General features: G+C 55.6%; 3 protein-coding genes across 11 annotated transcripts in view; 2 read left to right on the top strand and 1 right to left on the bottom strand.

Moving 5' to 3' along the window:
- The first annotated feature begins 40 nt into the window (after window positions 1-40).
- Mical1 (microtubule associated monooxygenase, calponin and LIM domain containing 1) lies at window positions 41-11,991 on the top strand. 6 transcript variants are annotated; one of them, XR_015644672.1, is made up of 24 exons: window positions 41-247; window positions 1,713-2,017; window positions 2,109-2,316; window positions 2,631-2,735; window positions 3,068-3,172; window positions 3,315-3,470; window positions 4,035-4,135; window positions 5,002-5,259; window positions 5,480-5,595; window positions 5,791-5,917; window positions 6,083-6,164; window positions 6,652-6,796; window positions 8,271-8,461; window positions 8,607-8,692; window positions 9,027-9,110; window positions 9,230-9,386; window positions 9,599-9,675; window positions 9,857-10,130; window positions 10,251-10,354; window positions 10,583-10,729; window positions 10,848-10,941; window positions 11,126-11,225; window positions 11,366-11,496; window positions 11,720-11,990. XR_015644672.1 is itself a non-coding variant. In XM_087597253.1 (24 exons), exons 2-24 carry the CDS (start codon window positions 1,760-1,762, stop codon window positions 11,848-11,850), a joined length of 3,177 nt encoding a protein of 1,058 aa, XP_087453379.1. In that variant the 5' UTR covers window positions 41-247; window positions 1,713-1,759; the 3' UTR covers window positions 11,851-11,990. The 6 variants fall into 6 exon arrangements, 4 of the variants coding, with proteins under 4 accessions (XP_087453379.1, XP_087453380.1, XP_087453381.1 ...); XR_015644673.1 differs by having other exon boundaries at window positions 10,616-10,729; XM_087597253.1 differs by having other exon boundaries at window positions 11,366-11,436.
- Window positions 11,992-12,130: 139 nt separating this feature from the next.
- Smpd2 (sphingomyelin phosphodiesterase 2) lies at window positions 12,131-15,245 on the bottom strand. The gene is given in 10 exon segments (NM_031360.2): window positions 12,131-12,537; window positions 12,633-12,786; window positions 12,968-13,072; window positions 13,154-13,286; window positions 13,411-13,493; window positions 13,683-13,772; window positions 13,880-13,973; window positions 14,225-14,301; window positions 14,426-14,522; window positions 14,934-15,245. Coding segments are annotated over 10 exon segments (1,269 nt in total). The 5' UTR covers window positions 14,984-15,245; the 3' UTR covers window positions 12,131-12,151.
- A 158-nt stretch (window positions 15,246-15,403) lies between these two features.
- Ppil6 (peptidylprolyl isomerase like 6) overlaps window positions 15,404-15,965 on the top strand; it is a 28,855-nt gene continuing 28,293 nt past the window's right edge. For 3 of the 4 annotated variants that reach the window (NR_197281.1, NM_001432371.1, NM_001432372.1), the window contains exon 1: window positions 15,409-15,581. Coding sequence is in view for 3 of the 4 variants with exons in the window: in NM_001432371.1 (NP_001419300.1) it covers window positions 15,441-15,581 (141 nt within the window). In the remaining variant the exon portion in view is untranslated. Of the gene's footprint in view, window positions 15,582-15,965 lie in introns of all 4 variants that reach the window. The other variant, XM_087598311.1, reaches the window with a different exon arrangement.

A 15,965-nucleotide genomic window follows, 5' to 3' on the forward strand; every position in this document is an offset into this window, starting at 1 on the left:
CCCACAGCACCACCCTGCAGGCAAGGGCGGGGCCCAGGCTGTCCCAAGAGGAGGACTGCGGCGTAATGAGGTGCGGATAAGTCTTCCTCTGTGTTTTGCGCTGGCGCCGCGGTCCAGACTCCTCGGAACTCCCCGGTTCCAGAGCCACCAGGCCCTCTCTTGCTTTCTCTGCACCACCCCTTCCTCTGCCCTAGCCCTGGGATACCCTTCCGACAGGAAGCGGCTTTTCCAGCCCCAGAAACGCCGGGTAAGTAGTCCAGCAGTGCCGGCTATGCGCCCTCCGGCTTGCTGAGTTGGGGGTGAGGGTAAGGAGGGAGTTGGGGAGCGCTTCCGGGGAAATGGGGTAGGGAGCCACGCCTGGCTGGTTCGGCGGGTCCTCCTGCCAGGGCCCTACCCAGATCAGCGCCTTTGTGCAGATTTTACTGTCTAGAGTGTTGGGAGTTCCTCACTCCCGCTGCCCAAGGTCCAGTTCTCCATCCCTTAGACGCTCCACCTATGGCACATCCTTTGTGCTTGTGCTTCCAGTCTGGGTGCCTTTTTTATTTCTTTTAACCGAGGTCCCTCCAACCCCCAGACTTCCACTTCCAAGAGGGACTCCTGTTCCACCCATCTACTCCTGTCCTAGTGACCCGATGTGGGCAACCTTTGCCTCCTCCTACCGTACGGGCAATGGAGGGGCTGCTGGGGATGATAGATCGGCCCACAAGGACCTAGCCCCCAGTTTAAACCCACCCTACCTAGCTGCCTCTCCCACCGAGAGCAACCCATCCCCCCAACTCTACATCTCTTCCGGCGACAGCGTGAGAAAGCCCTCCAAGAGCCCTTAAGCTGCGCGTGTGGGCTGGAGGGAAGGAAAGGGGTACAAAGAGAGGCCTTGTCTCTAGAGATTCCTAGGAGAACACAGAGGAACGCCCGTGGGAGTGAGGCTAGGGGTCGATTAGATGTGAGGGTCTGCGGAAGGGACGAGCCCAACCGCTGCTGCCCCTACTCCTTCCCACTGCTCACTGGAGCAGCGACACGATCTCAGGGGAAGTATTTTGACCACAGTGAGTCAGAAGGTCTGTCATACTGTCAGCGGTCGCAACATGCTCAGGCCATTTGTGAGGGTTGTTTGGGTGGCTGGGAAGTGGAGCCTGCACAGACGGTGGCCCCTTGTCAGGAGGCAAGCACGTGGAATGGAACTTTGCCTTTGGGGAGAGGCACATCCCACAACCAGCGTGGCACTAAGTCCTCCAAAGGGCGCTGGCCTGCAGAGAGTTAGGAAGAAATGGGTGTGTGCTTGTCAAGCAGCCGTAGTTGTATTGGGGTGTTAGTTCCTGCTGTCTACGAGAAGGGAAACCTCCACCTTCTACCCCACCCCCTGGCAGGCCCTTGAGAAACTCCCGGGTGTCCTACTTACAGGACCTAGGGAACGCCTCCTACAATTCCTTGTCCCCTGGGCCTCAGAGATCCCATATGGTGGCTGCTGCTCCCTTAGTGTCCTTGTGCCCAGGACTACTGCGTTTCATTTCTAAATTTGGCGAAATTCACTTTGTAAGAGACAGCCGCTGTCTCGGGGCGGGGTTGGGGGGTGCTGATCTTGATCTGGGAGTGGGCTAGGAGCAGGGTCCAATCAGAGGTGGACCCTGAGCTCCCTTGTGACACTTGCCTGCTCGCTGGCTCCTCCCCTTTCTTTTCCTTCACTTCAGTCTTAACTTCTCTTCTTTCCACAGGCACTGGGTTTCCCCACAGCTGCTCCTCTTGTCAGCAGGGGCCCCATATGGCTTCACCAACCTCCACCAACCCAGCACATGACCACTTTGAGACCTTTGTGCAGGCACAGCTGTGCCAAGATGTACTGAGCAGTTTTCAGGGGCTCTGTAGAGCCCTGGGAGTGGAGTCTGGTGGGGGATTACCCCAGTACCACAAGATCAAGGCCCAGCTCAACTACTGGAGTGCCAAGTCACTGTGGGCCAAGTTGGACAAGAGAGCAAGCCAGCCTGCGTACCAGCAAGGCCAGGCCTGTACCAACACCAAGGTAGATACGTAAAGTCTGGGAGTGGTGTGAGCAGCAGAGGTGGCAGGGGAGGCAGTTTGCCACACACCTGCTCACCTACATGTGCTTGCAGTGTCTCGTGGTAGGTGCTGGGCCTTGTGGACTTCGGGCTGCAGTGGAGCTTGCACTGTTAGGTGCCCGAGTGGTGCTTGTGGAAAAGCGTACCAAGTTCTCTAGGCACAATGTACTCCATCTCTGGCCCTTCACCATCCATGATCTCCGGGCACTTGGGGCCAAGAAGTTCTACGGGCGTTTCTGTACTGGGACCCTGGACCATATCAGTAAGAACTTGATCTGGCCCTCGGGTTGGTGTGCCTGAGTCTCGAGGCGGGAGACTGTAGGGCCAGGCAAAAGCCAGGGAGAACAGGAGTCACTTTAACCGGGTGACCTTTAAGAACCGGATCCGACGTCTGTAAAACGGGGCAGTGATTTTTCTTATCCACGTAGTAACCTGCCTGGGTCTGGGCTCAGATGTTATCAGGTGTTCAGAGTTGTGTGGTCGCAGATAGGTTTCAGTGGTCTCTTAGGCCTCCCCTAGCTCTGAACGGGTACACACTGGAGTGGGAGAAGGCTTGAGCCGCCGTCTCGCTTCCAGGCATCCGACAGCTCCAGCTGCTTCTGCTGAAGGTGGCGTTACTGTTGGGGGTGGAGATTCACTGGGGCTTCACTTTCACTGGCCTGCAGCCCCCTCCCAAAAAAGGTAAGTATTTCTGTGCTCTTGGGAATCCCTACCCACCAAAGAGAGATCCCTACAACATAATAAGGGAGGTCTGGGCGGGAGTCAGCTGACTTTTTCCTGACAGTGAAGTCTGGGCAGCCCTAGCCTCAGACAGCGTGTCTGAGGGAAAAGCAAGGTAGGCATAGCATGGCCTTCCTCGACGGCCTCCCTGGCTGCCGGGAGGTGTGATTGGATAAGCTATTTTCCAGACCGTTGAGTCCTTTATGAATTTATTTTGTTTCTCTAGCCTGACCTGGGAGTGTAGGGCCCCTCTGACCTCTACACCTTTGTGGCTCTCGTACTCTCTGTCCCAGGGAGTGGCTGGCGTGCCCGGATCCAGCCCAGTCCCCCAGCCCAACTGGCCAGCTACGAATTTGATGTCCTCATCTCAGCTGGAGGAGGCAAATTTGTCCCTGAAGGTGAGTGACCCTTTTCCTCATAGCTGAGAGAGAGAGAGAGAGAGAGAGAGAGAGAGAGAGAGAGAGAGAGAGAGAGATATCAGCATCGTAGGCTCTCCTGAGCCTTCCTAGAAGTATTATCCCCACCTCCCCCTACCACTAGGCTTCACCATCAGAGAGATGCGCGGCAAACTGGCCATCGGCATCACAGCCAACTTTGTGAATGGGCGCACGGTGGAGGAGACACAGGTGCCAGAAATCAGTGGCGTAGCTCGGATCTACAACCAAAAATTCTTCCAGAGCCTGCTCAAAGCCACAGGTGAGGGCCCACCCTCAAAGGCCTTCCCTTCTCTGGCTTTTACTCTGGGATGGTTCCCACTTGCCTCTCAGACCTGGGCTCGGTCCAAGGAACCTCACTTTTGTCCATCCTCGGTGGTCTCACCAGCAAAAGAGGAAGAAGGGTCCTCCAGGGACCAAGCAGCTGCTCACTTGGTATGAAAGACCTGGAACTCTCTCTTAAATGTCTGGCTGCTTGGCTTTGTGCTGCCTCCTGCTGGAGAGAGAGAATGGTGCACGTTACAAATGTATGTTCAAGAGGGCGCCATGCTTCCTTTGGCTTTGTATCGCTGCTATGTGACCAAGTGATAGAGGCCTCTCAGCTGTCGTTCCACCTGGGTCCCCTCTTTGCTCCAAGCTGGCAAAGCCCTCTGGGCCAGGACAGATGGCCCTTCGTGCCACCAGACCTGTGTGTGGAACACTCACTGCAGCCTACGGCGTGACTTCAGCTCTCAGAGGCCAGCCGTGGCGTGGGAGCTTAGAGAGCCGATATGCAGAATCACTGAAGACTCATCTCCCCGTCCTCTGCTCTGCCCCATCCCGCCAGGTATTGATCTGGAGAACATTGTGTACTACAAGGACGACACCCACTACTTTGTCATGACAGCCAAGAAGCAGTGTCTGCTGAGGCTGGGGGTATTGCGCCAGGTAGGCCCTGGGCCCAGGAGGGAGGAGGCTGGGCTGGACACAGTCTACCCCTGGTTATGAATGGACTCCATCCTCTCCTGCCTCCAGCCAGGCAGTAACTCCGTTTGACAAGCTCTTGCTCCCTGAATGTAGGTGGCAGTAGGAATCCTAGTCTGGGCTAAGCTTGCGGATATGGTACCAGTCTAATGCGCTCCAGGACTGAGAGAGTGTCTTTCTCTTTCCTCTTGCCGGCTGTTGGTTCCCAGGGCTTAGCCTGGTACCTGATGAGTAGTTAAGCACCTACTGTGTACTCACTGAATGGATGAAATAGCTGGATGCCTTCCTTCTGGGTACTAAGACTATGCTGAGTACTGTGTACTTGCACACTAGTACTATACGAAGTACTATGCTGAGTACTGTGTACTCGCACACTTAGTACTATACAAAGTACTATGCTGAGTACTGTGTACTTGCACACTTAGTACTATACGAAGTACTATGCTGAGTACTGTGTACTTGCACACTTAGTACTATACAAAGTACTATGCTAAGTTGTGTGCTGTTTGTAAATGCTGAACAAACGGAGGCTTTGATGATATCTAAGTCTATGACAGCAACGATGTTGGTTCCGGACAGCGCAGGGCTTGAGACCCTCTGCAGCAGGGTGAGTACTGAGGAAGGAATCTGAATATGAGAGTCCGGCTACTAGAATTCTATGGCCAGCCTGGCTTTGGATTGTTATGTAGTCTAGGCAGCCTCTCCCCATCTAGGCCTCAACATGTGTGTGTACCTTCTACACCCTAGGTCAGTCCTCTGTAGAACGGGGTGGAGCTGAGCATGTGATTCTACTCTCAGAGGGCTCGGGTTTTTATCTCTCGGCCACGTAGGACTTGCCAGAGACTGATCAGCTGCTGGGCAAAGCTAATGTGGTGCCTGAGGCTCTGCAGCAGTTTGCCAGAGCAGCGGCCGACTTCGCCACCCAAGGCAAGCTTGGGAAACTGGAGTTCGCTCAGGATGCACGTGGGCGGCCCGATGTGGCAGCCTTCGACTTCACAAGCATGATGCGGTCAGAGAGTTCTGCTCGTATCCAAGAAAAGCATGGTGCCCGCCTACTGCTGGGGCTGGTGGGGGACTGCCTTGTGGAGGTGAGCATCAGGAGGTGAATGACTCCCATGGTTCAAGAGGAAGCTCTTATTGGGGGCGGGGCATAGGAAGTCGGTTTGTTGTGGGAGGAGCTTAGGGGCTGCTTGGTGCAGGGGAAAGCTGTGTGGGGTGGAAAAGGTCTTCCCCCACTGGAGATATCTGGGCTTGGGACATACTCATTGGATTCTCATTGAGTGGTTTCCTATTTCTCATACCCTGCAGCCCTTCTGGCCTTTGGGCACTGGAGTGGCCCGAGGCTTCTTGGCAGCCTTCGATGCAGCCTGGATGGTGAAGCGGTGGGCGGAGGGTACTGGGCCTCTAGAGCTGTTGGCTGAACGGTGAGGCTTGGTTCAGAGACCAGTCTGTGCTGGTAGGGAAGACATGATTCGGGGCAAGGGTCAGGAAGAGGGGTCAGGAGATCCTGAAGGAAAGGATGGCGGTGGCGGGACTACAGGAAAGCTGTCCAGTTGTTGAGGAGTGGGTGCTGACAGCTTCCCTTGTGTCTGTGCACCACCTTCCACCACCACCGATAGTGAGAGCTTGTACCAGCTTCTGTCACAAACATCCCCAGAGAATATGCATCGAAATGTAGCCCAGTATGGGTTGGACCCTGCCACCCGATACCCCAACCTGAACCTCCGGGCTGTAACGCCCAACCAGGTCAGACTCTCTACCTCTGCGCCCCTATCTTCCCAGATCACCTCCCTGTCCCGTGCCAGGTCTTCCCGTCCCAGCAGGGGTCAGCCCTACCATAGGCAGGCTCCTCCCTGAGGGCTGAAGTGCTGGGTGGTCAGCTGCCTTGAGACTGAGAGGAAGCTACCTTAGGTACAAGACCTCTATGACATAATGGACAAGGAGCATGCTCGGAAGAAGAGTGACGAGACGGATGCCCGGAAGACAACCACAGGTGAGCAGGCCTTGCCCTAGCCAGAGAGGCAGAGCCAGCAAGCAACAGTGTTGACACAGGGCCCTGTGCTGGGAAGCTTGTTTTGTGGTTGCTTTGGGGTGGGGGTTGAGGTCTCAGGGCTTGGGCGGCAGCTGTGTGCCAGCATGGGAAAGGCTCAGTCATTTGCACTGCTGTGCTGTGCTCCGCTGACCGGGCTGAGCAGCCACAACTGTGATATGCAGGTCTAGCTTCTCTGCCAACCCCTTCCTGCAGCCGTGGGTGTGAACCCAAAGCACCTGTTCTGTAGCATCTGAGCCTCCCTGCCCTTGTTTACCTTCCCTTGGCTTTTATGTGGCTATAGTAGTCACTCTTTATGTATCCCAACTCTGTCATGAAGGGCAAGGATATAGAATGGGGGAGGAGGAGACGCTGCCTGGCGGCCTGGCTCTCACACGCCCAGCAGCAGGTGTGCGTGGGCCTTGGGTACAGCATGGCTCTGCTCTCCTAGGGTCTGCAGGCACTGAGGAGCTTCTGCACTGGTGCCAGGAGCAGACAGCTGGCTTTCCTGGAGTCTCTGTCACTGACTTCTCTTCCTCGTGGGCTGATGGGCGAGCTCTGTGTGCCCTGGTACACCGCCTACAGCCTGGCCTTCTGTGAGTTGCGCCTCTCTCCCATGCCCAGCCCTCCCTCCCTTCAACTGCTTGGTAAGAAGATGCTGTGCAGGAGTCGGTGCCCTGTGAGTCCCAGCTTCACCTGTCCCTAGAGTTGGTAATCTAGTCCGGCTCTGCTCAGCAGCCCAGCAAGGTAATACAGAGTCTATTGCATCCAGATAGAGAAGTCAGAAGCCATGAAAGACTGGGAACAATGCAGGAGTAGAAAACACTTGTTTAGCATGAGTGAAACCTCAGTTCAGTCCAACAAACACACACACATATGCACACACACATGCACACACACATGCACACACACATGCACACACCACATACACACATGTACACACTTACATGAGCATACACATATGCACACCACATATACACATGCACACACACATACATGTGCACACACATATGTACACACATGCACACACCACATACACACATGTACACACACATACATGTGCATACACATACGACACACATACACACATGCAAACACATATGCACACACTACATACACATGTACACACATACATGTGCAACACACATGCACACACACATGTATACACCACATATACACATGTACACACATACATGAGCATACACACATGCACACCACAGACACACATGTACACACACATTCATGTGCATACACACATGCATACACCACATACATACATATACACACATACATGAGCATACACACATGCACACCACAGACACACATGTACACACACATACATGTGCATACACATATGACACACATACACACATGCAAACACATATGCACACACTACATACACATGTACACACATACATGTGCAACACACATGCACACACACATGCATACACCACATATACACATGTACACACATACATGAGCATACACACATGCACACCACAGACACACATGTACACACACATACATGTGCATACACATATGCACACACATGCACACTCACCACAGACACACATGTACACACACATACATGTGCATACACACATGCACATGCACACACACATACATATTGCTGCTAGTTGTGATGGCATGCAGCTATACTCAAAGCACTTTGGAAGCAGAAGCAGGAGGATCACTGTAAATTTGAGGCCAGCCTTAACTCTGCAGTACCAGTTCACATCTCCCAGAGCCCCCATTCATCTTCCCAAATGAAGTCCCTTCCCCAACCAGGCCTTCCTTGTTGCTCCTGGGGTTAGTCTTACCACGGGACGGCCGGTCCCTCTGGGTTAAAGGGCTGAGGGGTCAGACATGTGACCAAGGAGCCTGTGCAAGGAGGAAGTGATGTGTGGGGAACACAAAACAACACGGGGGTAGACAACTACCAACAAACCAGGCTTCACACGCTCACCCCCTTTGCTGTTTCTTGTCTCCTGCTGTTACCGTCCCTCCCTGCCTCCTACAGTGGAGTCAGGCTGTGTCTCACTGGCATCCATTTCATCCAATGCCCCACAGGGAACCCTCAGAGCTGCAGGGCATGAGCGCTCTGGAAGCCACTGCCTGGGCACTGAGGGTGGCAGAATATGAGTTGGGCATCATACCAGTGTTGTCTGCACAGGCCGTAGTGGCAGGCAGTGACCCACTGGGCCTCATTGCCTACCTCAGCCACTTCCACAGCGCCTTCAAGAACACACCCCACAGCTCAGGTGAGTGGGAGGGTAGATGGGCAGGAAGGAGGGTAAGAGCAGGAGAGGGGGCAGGAGGGAAGGAGGTACCATCTAAGGACCCACCCCAGGCACAGGGCAGCGATATAAAGAGGTCCCAGTGCTGACAGCTGGACTCTGCCTGCAGGCCTTGTCAGCCAGCCTCACGGGACCCCTAGTGCCATACTTTTCCTTGGCAAACTCCAGAGGAGCCTACAACGGACCCGGACCAAGGTGAGGAGTCTAAGCAGGGTTGAGGCTGAAGAAGGGGTGCTCAGTGAGAATGACAGAACACATTCTGAGTGGAGGGGAGAGCTGGGCTCAGGTAACGCTCACAGTCCTAGGACTTGCTGCGGGACCACAGGGAGTTTGCTGGTGACAGGAAGCTTCCCTTGCAGGTAGTCCTGCGCTGTTTTTCTGCTCTGTCCTGTTTCCTCTGTGTCTTCCCCTCCTTTGCTGGTTCTGCAGGCCCTGATCCTGTCCCCCTGTCTAGTCTTACTCCCTTCCCTGCCAGCCTTTCCTTTCTGTACACAACCATTCCCCCGCTCACGCTATGTCACCTCCTTAGGTAGAGGAGGAGACTCCGTGTACTGAGGAGCCTCCTGTCTCTGAGCCCAGTGTGCCCCCAGCTCTGCCCTCCGAACATGAGGAGGTAGGTCCAGGGCCCGGTCTGCAAATGCCTGCAAGGGTGGGAAAAGGCTTTATGGGAGTGGGAGACCTCAGCAGTTGGCTTTGGGTCCCACTGATCCTATATCTCCTGGGGCTCTGCAGGCTGGGGCAGAGGATGTGTGTGAGCTCTGTGGGAAACGCCTCTACATCCTGGAACGCTTCTGTGTGGATGGCCATTTCTTCCACCGCGGCTGCTTCTGCTGCCGTACCTGTGAGGCCACATTGCGGCCAGGTGGCTATGGGCAATATCCAGGAGATGGTAAGTGGGCCTGAGAGATGCTACAGGGACTTGGGGCTTTCTTGGGGACAAGGGAGTGTGGAGGGAGAGGGAGGCTGGACAATAGGTGGAAACAGGTTCTCAGTCCCCTCTGAAGCTTTAGGTGGGGAGTCCAAAGAAATCCACTGTACCTCCACCTTCCCTCTGAGTGTCTGAGCAATGGGCTGATACCCAACATCTTCTACCCTTTCCAGGATATTTCTACTGTCTCCAGCACCTACCCCAGGAGGATCAGAAGGAGGCAGACAACAATGGAAGTCCAGAGAACCAGGTTAAAACAAAACAAACCTCTGTGTGATGGGACGTGGGAAGAGGCAGGTGTCCCCGGATCAGTGGGCTTGCAGGCAGTAAATGAATGCTGTCCTCTTCTGACGGACGCTTGTCGTCAGAGCGCTGCCTATCAGTGTCTACTTGGTGGGGTCCATGACCTTACCACATGGTGGCCTTTCCAGGAGCTCCCAACACCAGGAGACAGTACCACACAGTCAGGCCCCTCCTCTCCTGTACCTCCTGTGACGGAGGCCAGCCCTGTCCCAAGCCCCAGCCAACCTGCACGTCGGCTGATCCGCCTCTCCAGCGTAGAACGCCTACGGCTATCCTCCCTGAACATCATCCCTGACTCAGGAGTGGAGCCTCCACCCAAGCCCCCACGGAGCTGCTTGGACTTGGCCCAAGAGTCCCTCAAGAGCAGCTTTATGGGCTGGGGTGTGCTCCGGGCACCACAGGGTAGGTGCTCTTCCTACAGATGTGCTCATCTGGGAAGCTTCGGGAGGATGGGCGCTAGGGATTCTGGGAAATACAGCGGTCACTGGACTCCCAACCCAACCCTCCCTCTCCTCTGCTCAGTTCCTGAGGCCATAGAGAAGGGGGAGGAGGAAGAAGAAGAGGAGGAGGAAGAAGAAGAGGAGGAGGAGGAGCTTCCGCCACCTTTGGCGCTAGAAGTGGAACAGGTAAGTTGCAGAAACCCAGCTGTCTACTCTGTCGGAGCCAGGAGGCATCCGGCAGGTATTTAATACCCCAACCAAGGGCATAGAAGCACCAAGGGCAGGCACCCTTCTCTTGGAATGTCTTCTCACCCAGTCTCACAAGCTTGCCTCTAAGTCTTTATCCTGTTTATCAGAATTTACCTCTTTCCATCCCAGTTTTTCACCCTTCCAGTTTCTCCCATTCCTAACCAGGGGCCAGACCTGACTGCCCCAACCCTCCCACAGTCACTGCTGACCTTGGCCAAGAACTCAGGCGACATGACTAAGTACCCAACGTGGCGTCGAACCCTCATGCGCCGTGCCAAAGAGGAGGAGATGAAGAGGTTCTGCAAGGCCCAGGTGAGCCCTGGGTGAGCCCCGGGCACCAGAGCTCTGACAGGGTCAGTTAGCTGAGCTCAGAGCATGTCCAGTGCTCCGTTCTCGAGCAATCCAGAGTGTCCTGCCTTCCAACCCGCAGGCCATCCAGCGGAGACTAAACGAGATTGAGGCTGCTATGAGGGAACTGGAGACCGAAGGCATGAAGCTGGAGGTGGCCTTGAGGAAAGAGAGTAGTGAGTAAAGATTTGGGAGTGACAGACATGCTAGCACATAGATCTCTTTGGCTCCCGGTAACACGCTCGGCCCTCAGCAGTCTCCAGGCCCAGTGGCTGTGCACACAGCTGACTCCCATGACAGCCGATTATCCCTGGATACTGTGGCCCTGTGACCACTTCCATTCCTTTCCCAACTTATCAGGCTCTCCAGAAAAGCAGAAGAAACTCTGGCTAGAGCAGCTGCTACAGCTCATTCAGAAGAAGAACAGCCTAGTGACTGAGGAAGCCGAACTCATGATCACGTAAGGCCAGGGGTGGGGACAGGGCAGGTGAGCCAGGTCCCATCCCCGTGAGCGCCCTGGTCCCATCCCCGTGAGCACCCTGGTCCCATCCCTGTGAGCGCCCTGCAGAGCGGTGTACCCGCTGTCTCTGGTTCCCACAGGGTGCAGGAGCTGGACCTGGAAGAGAAGCAGCGGCAACTGGACCACGAGTTTCGGGGCATCAACCGGGAAGGTCTGTGAGCTATCTCATGACCTTGGATTACTGACCAAGGAGCACAGTCCTCTGGCCTATGTATGTCCTGATGAATCAGTTCAGGAGAAAGCCAAAGCCTCCCTCCAGTCATGGCTGCACAACTGGGCTTTTGGGAAGGAAACTTGGGAAGCAGCGTGGTGACAATCCTAAGTGTGAACAACCAAGCTTAGGGTGTAGAAACCACACAGGCTGAGCCTGATCCTCTCTTCAGGCTCCCGCCTGCCCAGGTTCCTGCTCTCTAAGCTTCATCTCCTCCCTTTAGAAACTCTGAAGACCCAGGCCGACCGACTGTCTGAGGACCGGGTCCTAAGGAAGCTGTTGGATGTGGTGAACCAGCGGGATGCTCTGATCCAATTCCAGGAGGAGCGAAGGCTCAGAGAGATGCCCGTATAGATGGGGGCCCGGGGCTAGAAGAGGACGATTAGAGGCCTCTGAGCCCCATAAGCAAGACACCATCACGAGGGCTGTACCCCTGCCATCTGGACTGCTTAGTCAGGGGCTTCGTTGTTTACAATAAAAGTGTGTGCCACGAACAGGGTTTATGATCTGTGCTGGTGGGAGATGGGAATTTGCAAGGAGGGCAGGGGATCAGCCAATGATCTAAAGCCACACAGTGACAAGCCTGCTGACGCTCACTTCCCATCATGCCTCTGCAAGGAACAAGGTAGAGCCGTTAGAGTGTGTCAAGCAAGTTTTATTTTTCTTCAGCTCTGTCCGCCTCCTGCTGCCGGCAGTGGGTTGGGTGAGGCTCTGAGCCTAGGTCCTGGGTCTCCGTTGTCCTTGTCAGAACATGTTGTATCTCAGCCTGGGCCCGACATAAGCTTTTGGCCTCCTGCTTGTGGAACAGGTAGACTGCGCCTGCCCCCAGCACCAGACCCACACTGGGTGTCCAGAGCATTATGGCCACTTCCCTGGCCTCTTCTCCTGCAGCCAGGACACACAGCAACACCAGGAGGGACAGCCCCAAAATCATCACATAGCCAAAGAGTGCAGCCCACCAGCGAGCTTGAGCTATGCCTCGCCCCAGCTCTGTCCTCGCCTCCCTTAGCGCGCTGATCAATGCTGACCTTTCCGCTGATCCTAGAACAAGGGAGGGTCAGTAGACAGGGGAGGGTCAGGATGGAGGCGGGGGCTGCCTTATAGTAGAAAGGAGGGTGTCGGGTAAGCTGACTCACCATGGGCAGAGCAAGGGTCTTCCTGAGGGGGGCTGTGCTTCACACACAAAGTAGCCATGAGGGCCTCGTGGTCAGAGAAGGGGGTGCCATTGTGGGGGTCACAGCCCGTAGTGGTTTTCAGAGTCTTACAGCAGATGTGGAAGCCAGAGACTGCCTAGGAAGAGCGAGAACACAGAGAAGCGTTAAATTCTCCCAGAGAACCAGCCAACAGGATCCCATCCTCTAGCTATCAGTGGCCCAAGACCGCACCAGCTGAACTAAAAGATCAACATGGAGACCCCAAGACGGGGGAAGAGACTAGAGAAAAGCATGCTGGGAAGAAGCGCCTTCCTGACCTTGTAAAGCACGTAGTCGATACGGACGCCAAAGGGAAACGGCCCCAGGTCCTGCTGGCTGACGTAGCAGTTCTTGGGTACCATGGTACAGCCGTCCTCTGAGCCCTGGGGAAACACGTGGCTAGGATGCTGAGAGACAGGAACACTGCAACGAGTGGTGGGGGTAAGTGGAAAACAGTCTCTCACCTTAAAGTCCTCGGTCTCAACAAAGGCATCACGGAGCCCCGTCCACTCTTTCAGTAGGCAGCAGCCCAGGTCTTTGGGGTGCATGTTGAGATCCCCGCACAACAGGACCACATTTGCTTTCTTGGATGTGTGGCTGAGTTGGGGCAGAGTGGCAAGGAGGGAATCCTTCCCTTACTATCTGCCCTGTCAAGGACAACCGGCACCCCCTCAACCCCAGTCCCCACCCCACATCCCCCATGAAGCCCAGGCTCACACACTGGATGAACTGGGCCAGTTCCCAAGCTTGGGCCACACGGTGTGCGAAGTAGATATCCTTCTGCCGGCTGTACTCAGCGTGCAGCTAGAGTGGGATCCATGAAATTAAAGAGAAGGCTGTCTGAATCAGGCTCGTCACCTGTCACACGGCACGGAGTTTGACCCAGGATGGGTGAACCTTGCCCACGGCTATCTTGTGATGCCAGGCCTCACCCCCACAGAGGAACTATCACCGCAGCTTGTGCCGCTGCCTAAGCCTGTCAGCCCTACTCACATGGGTCACGTAGGCGTTGAGCACCAGTCCGCTTAGATGGAGCACCAGCAGCCCCACAGCCTTCCCACAGAACCAGTCTCCATGATAGAACTGCAGGCAAGGGGAGACAAAAACTCAGGGGACCGACGCCCTCCTGCCAAGGCCCCAGGGAGGCTGCATCCAGTCCGTGTTAGCAAGGATCGGGGAGAGATCTTTACCTTGTAGGGGTAACCATTGAGAGTATAGACGTGCTGGACAATTTCCTGGATTGGGTGTCTGGAGAACACACAGAGGCCACTGCCAATGATTCCGCTGAAAACAAACGCTTGCTTAATAACCAGAAAGGCAAGGAGGGAAGTACCCACCCTCCTCCCCTCCGCTGTCTCCCAGCCCTGATCAGCGACTTTTCTCTAATGATCAGCCCCAGAACAAAGCTTAAGACAGCAGCCCTTGCGAGAAGAGATGCTGGTCTCACACCCAGAGGAAGAGGATCAGGGGTACAAGCAAGAATGTCTCGGAGAACTTCCTCGTCTGAGAACAGGCTGAGAACACAGACTTTTCACCTTCTGAAGTAGTGTGCATCCGGGTAGGTGAGCGATAGCTTTTGCTTTAAGTACTGGAAGTCCTGCTCACTCCACACCTGAGGAAGAAGGTGAGGATACTTGCTTGGACTTCATCCCGCACAGAACAGCCCTCGTGCGCCCCCTGCAGCCCTCCTTCGCCCCCTGCAGCCCTTCTCCAACCTAGGCTGCTTACAACCTCACCTCCTCCAGCAGAGCCAGGTCAAAGCTCTCCAAGTTCAGAAAGTCTCCCAAGCGCTTCATGCGGTCGGCCCTATGCTTGCTTAGGTAGGGGATGTCCCTAAAAGGGGGTAGGGGTGGAGGATGCAGGGGGCAGGAGAGATAGGTCAGCGGTTCAATTCCCAGCAAGCACATGACAGCTCACAACTGCCTGTAACTCCAGTTCCAGGGAATCCAGAACCTTCACACAGACAGACAGGCAAAACACCAATGCACATAAAATAAAAAAATAAATCTTCTTTTAAAAGGAAAGGTTCGGAGTGATTACTGATGCCATCGCCTCAGCTCTGGGTGATGGGGACTTTGGTGACTGCTGTCACCACCCAAGCTCTGGGCTTTGGGTGATGTGGACTTCGGCGGTTCAGGAAGGACAAAGCTGACTGGGCTTAAGACCTGCTTCCTTCCTAGGCTTGTTGCGGGTGGGGACAGGAAGGTGGCTCCGAGGCCTCAGCCCGCGCCTGGGCGCACTTACCAGCAGTTGAGGTTGAAAACCCTCAGCCGCAGAGAAAAGTTGTGCTTCATGGTTGGAGTGCTTCGGAGCAAGGGTGGCGAGGCTGACCGCGCGCACAGGTTGCCGGCGCTGTCCCGCGCTGCCCCGACCCAGGAACGCGAGCTGGTTTGGGGCGGGGGGGGGGGGGGGACGACTCCTGCGTTACTGGGACAACAGGCCGTCCTCCCACCTGAAAGGAGATCGGCCGCTAGTGCTGGGCTGGCTGCTCGAGGCCGCCGGCAGTCCCGGAAGGAGTCTCGGGTGGACCGTTCCAGGTTCTTAGAGCCTTCGGTGGGTTCTCCGTACCGCGGCCTACAGGTTCCTGGCTTGGCTCTGGCCCGGCTTCGCCAGCAACAGGCTCAAAGTTGATGCGAGGCCCCGCCCAGGAACCCACTCAGGTCCCGCCCCTTGCGGGCGTCGGGGGCGGAGCCACGCGGTTGCCGTGACGACTTGCATTATTTGTGTTCCGGGCTTTCCGCTAGCTCTGCCATGGCCTCTCAGCAGCCGTGCCGGCCGAAGACGAAGCCCCCCGAGTGCCAAACGGAGTTGCCTCCGGAGCCGCCGCTGAAGCTGAAGGTGGTGGGGCTCTTCAAAAGCTCCAGCTTTCAGATGTCGAAGACCATCGCTGAGGTAACCCCCTCGCCCCAGACGGCACGCGCGCCTCAGCCTCCCTGCCGCGGTCTCGCCAGCGCTGGCGGGGGTTCCACGTTCTGTCCTCGGGCTGGATGGGGGCGTGGAGGACAATTGCAGGTCGCGCGCGGGGAAGGGCGACCTGGAAAGAGACAGGCGAGCGTTCACGGGGAACCGTATGGGGAGATTGGTCATTTCCGAGCACCTATGGATGGAGATGCTGGTCCACGTGAAAATTTTAATTGAATGATGGATTTACAAAATTCAAAATCATGGAAAACTAATCAAAAGCTCCAGCTTTCAGGTGTCGAAGACCATCGCAGAGGTAACCCCCTCGCTCCAGACACCGCATGCACCTCAGCCTACCTGCGTCTAGTTTTTTAA

The sequence above is a fragment of the Rattus norvegicus genome, chromosome 20 (genome assembly GCF_021556685.1).
Source record: "Rattus norvegicus strain SHRSP/BbbUtx chromosome 20, alternate assembly SHRSP_T2T, whole genome shotgun sequence".
In the NCBI taxonomy this organism is placed as follows: domain Eukaryota; kingdom Metazoa; phylum Chordata; class Mammalia; order Rodentia; family Muridae; genus Rattus; species Rattus norvegicus.

Excerpts from the sequence above, each read along its gene's own strand:
- Mical1 (XM_087597253.1), top strand. The coding sequence starts at position 1,760 with ATGGCTTCACCAACCTCCACCAACCCAGCACATGACCACTTTGAGACC. Across the intron at positions 3,173-3,314 it reads AGGCAAATTTGTCCCTGAAG|GCTTCACCATCAGAGAGATG; the intron begins GTGAGTGACCCT and ends CCCTACCACTAG. Across the intron at positions 10,355-10,582 it reads TGGCGCTAGAAGTGGAACAG|GGGCCAGACCTGACTGCCCC; the intron begins GTAAGTTGCAGA and ends ATTCCTAACCAG.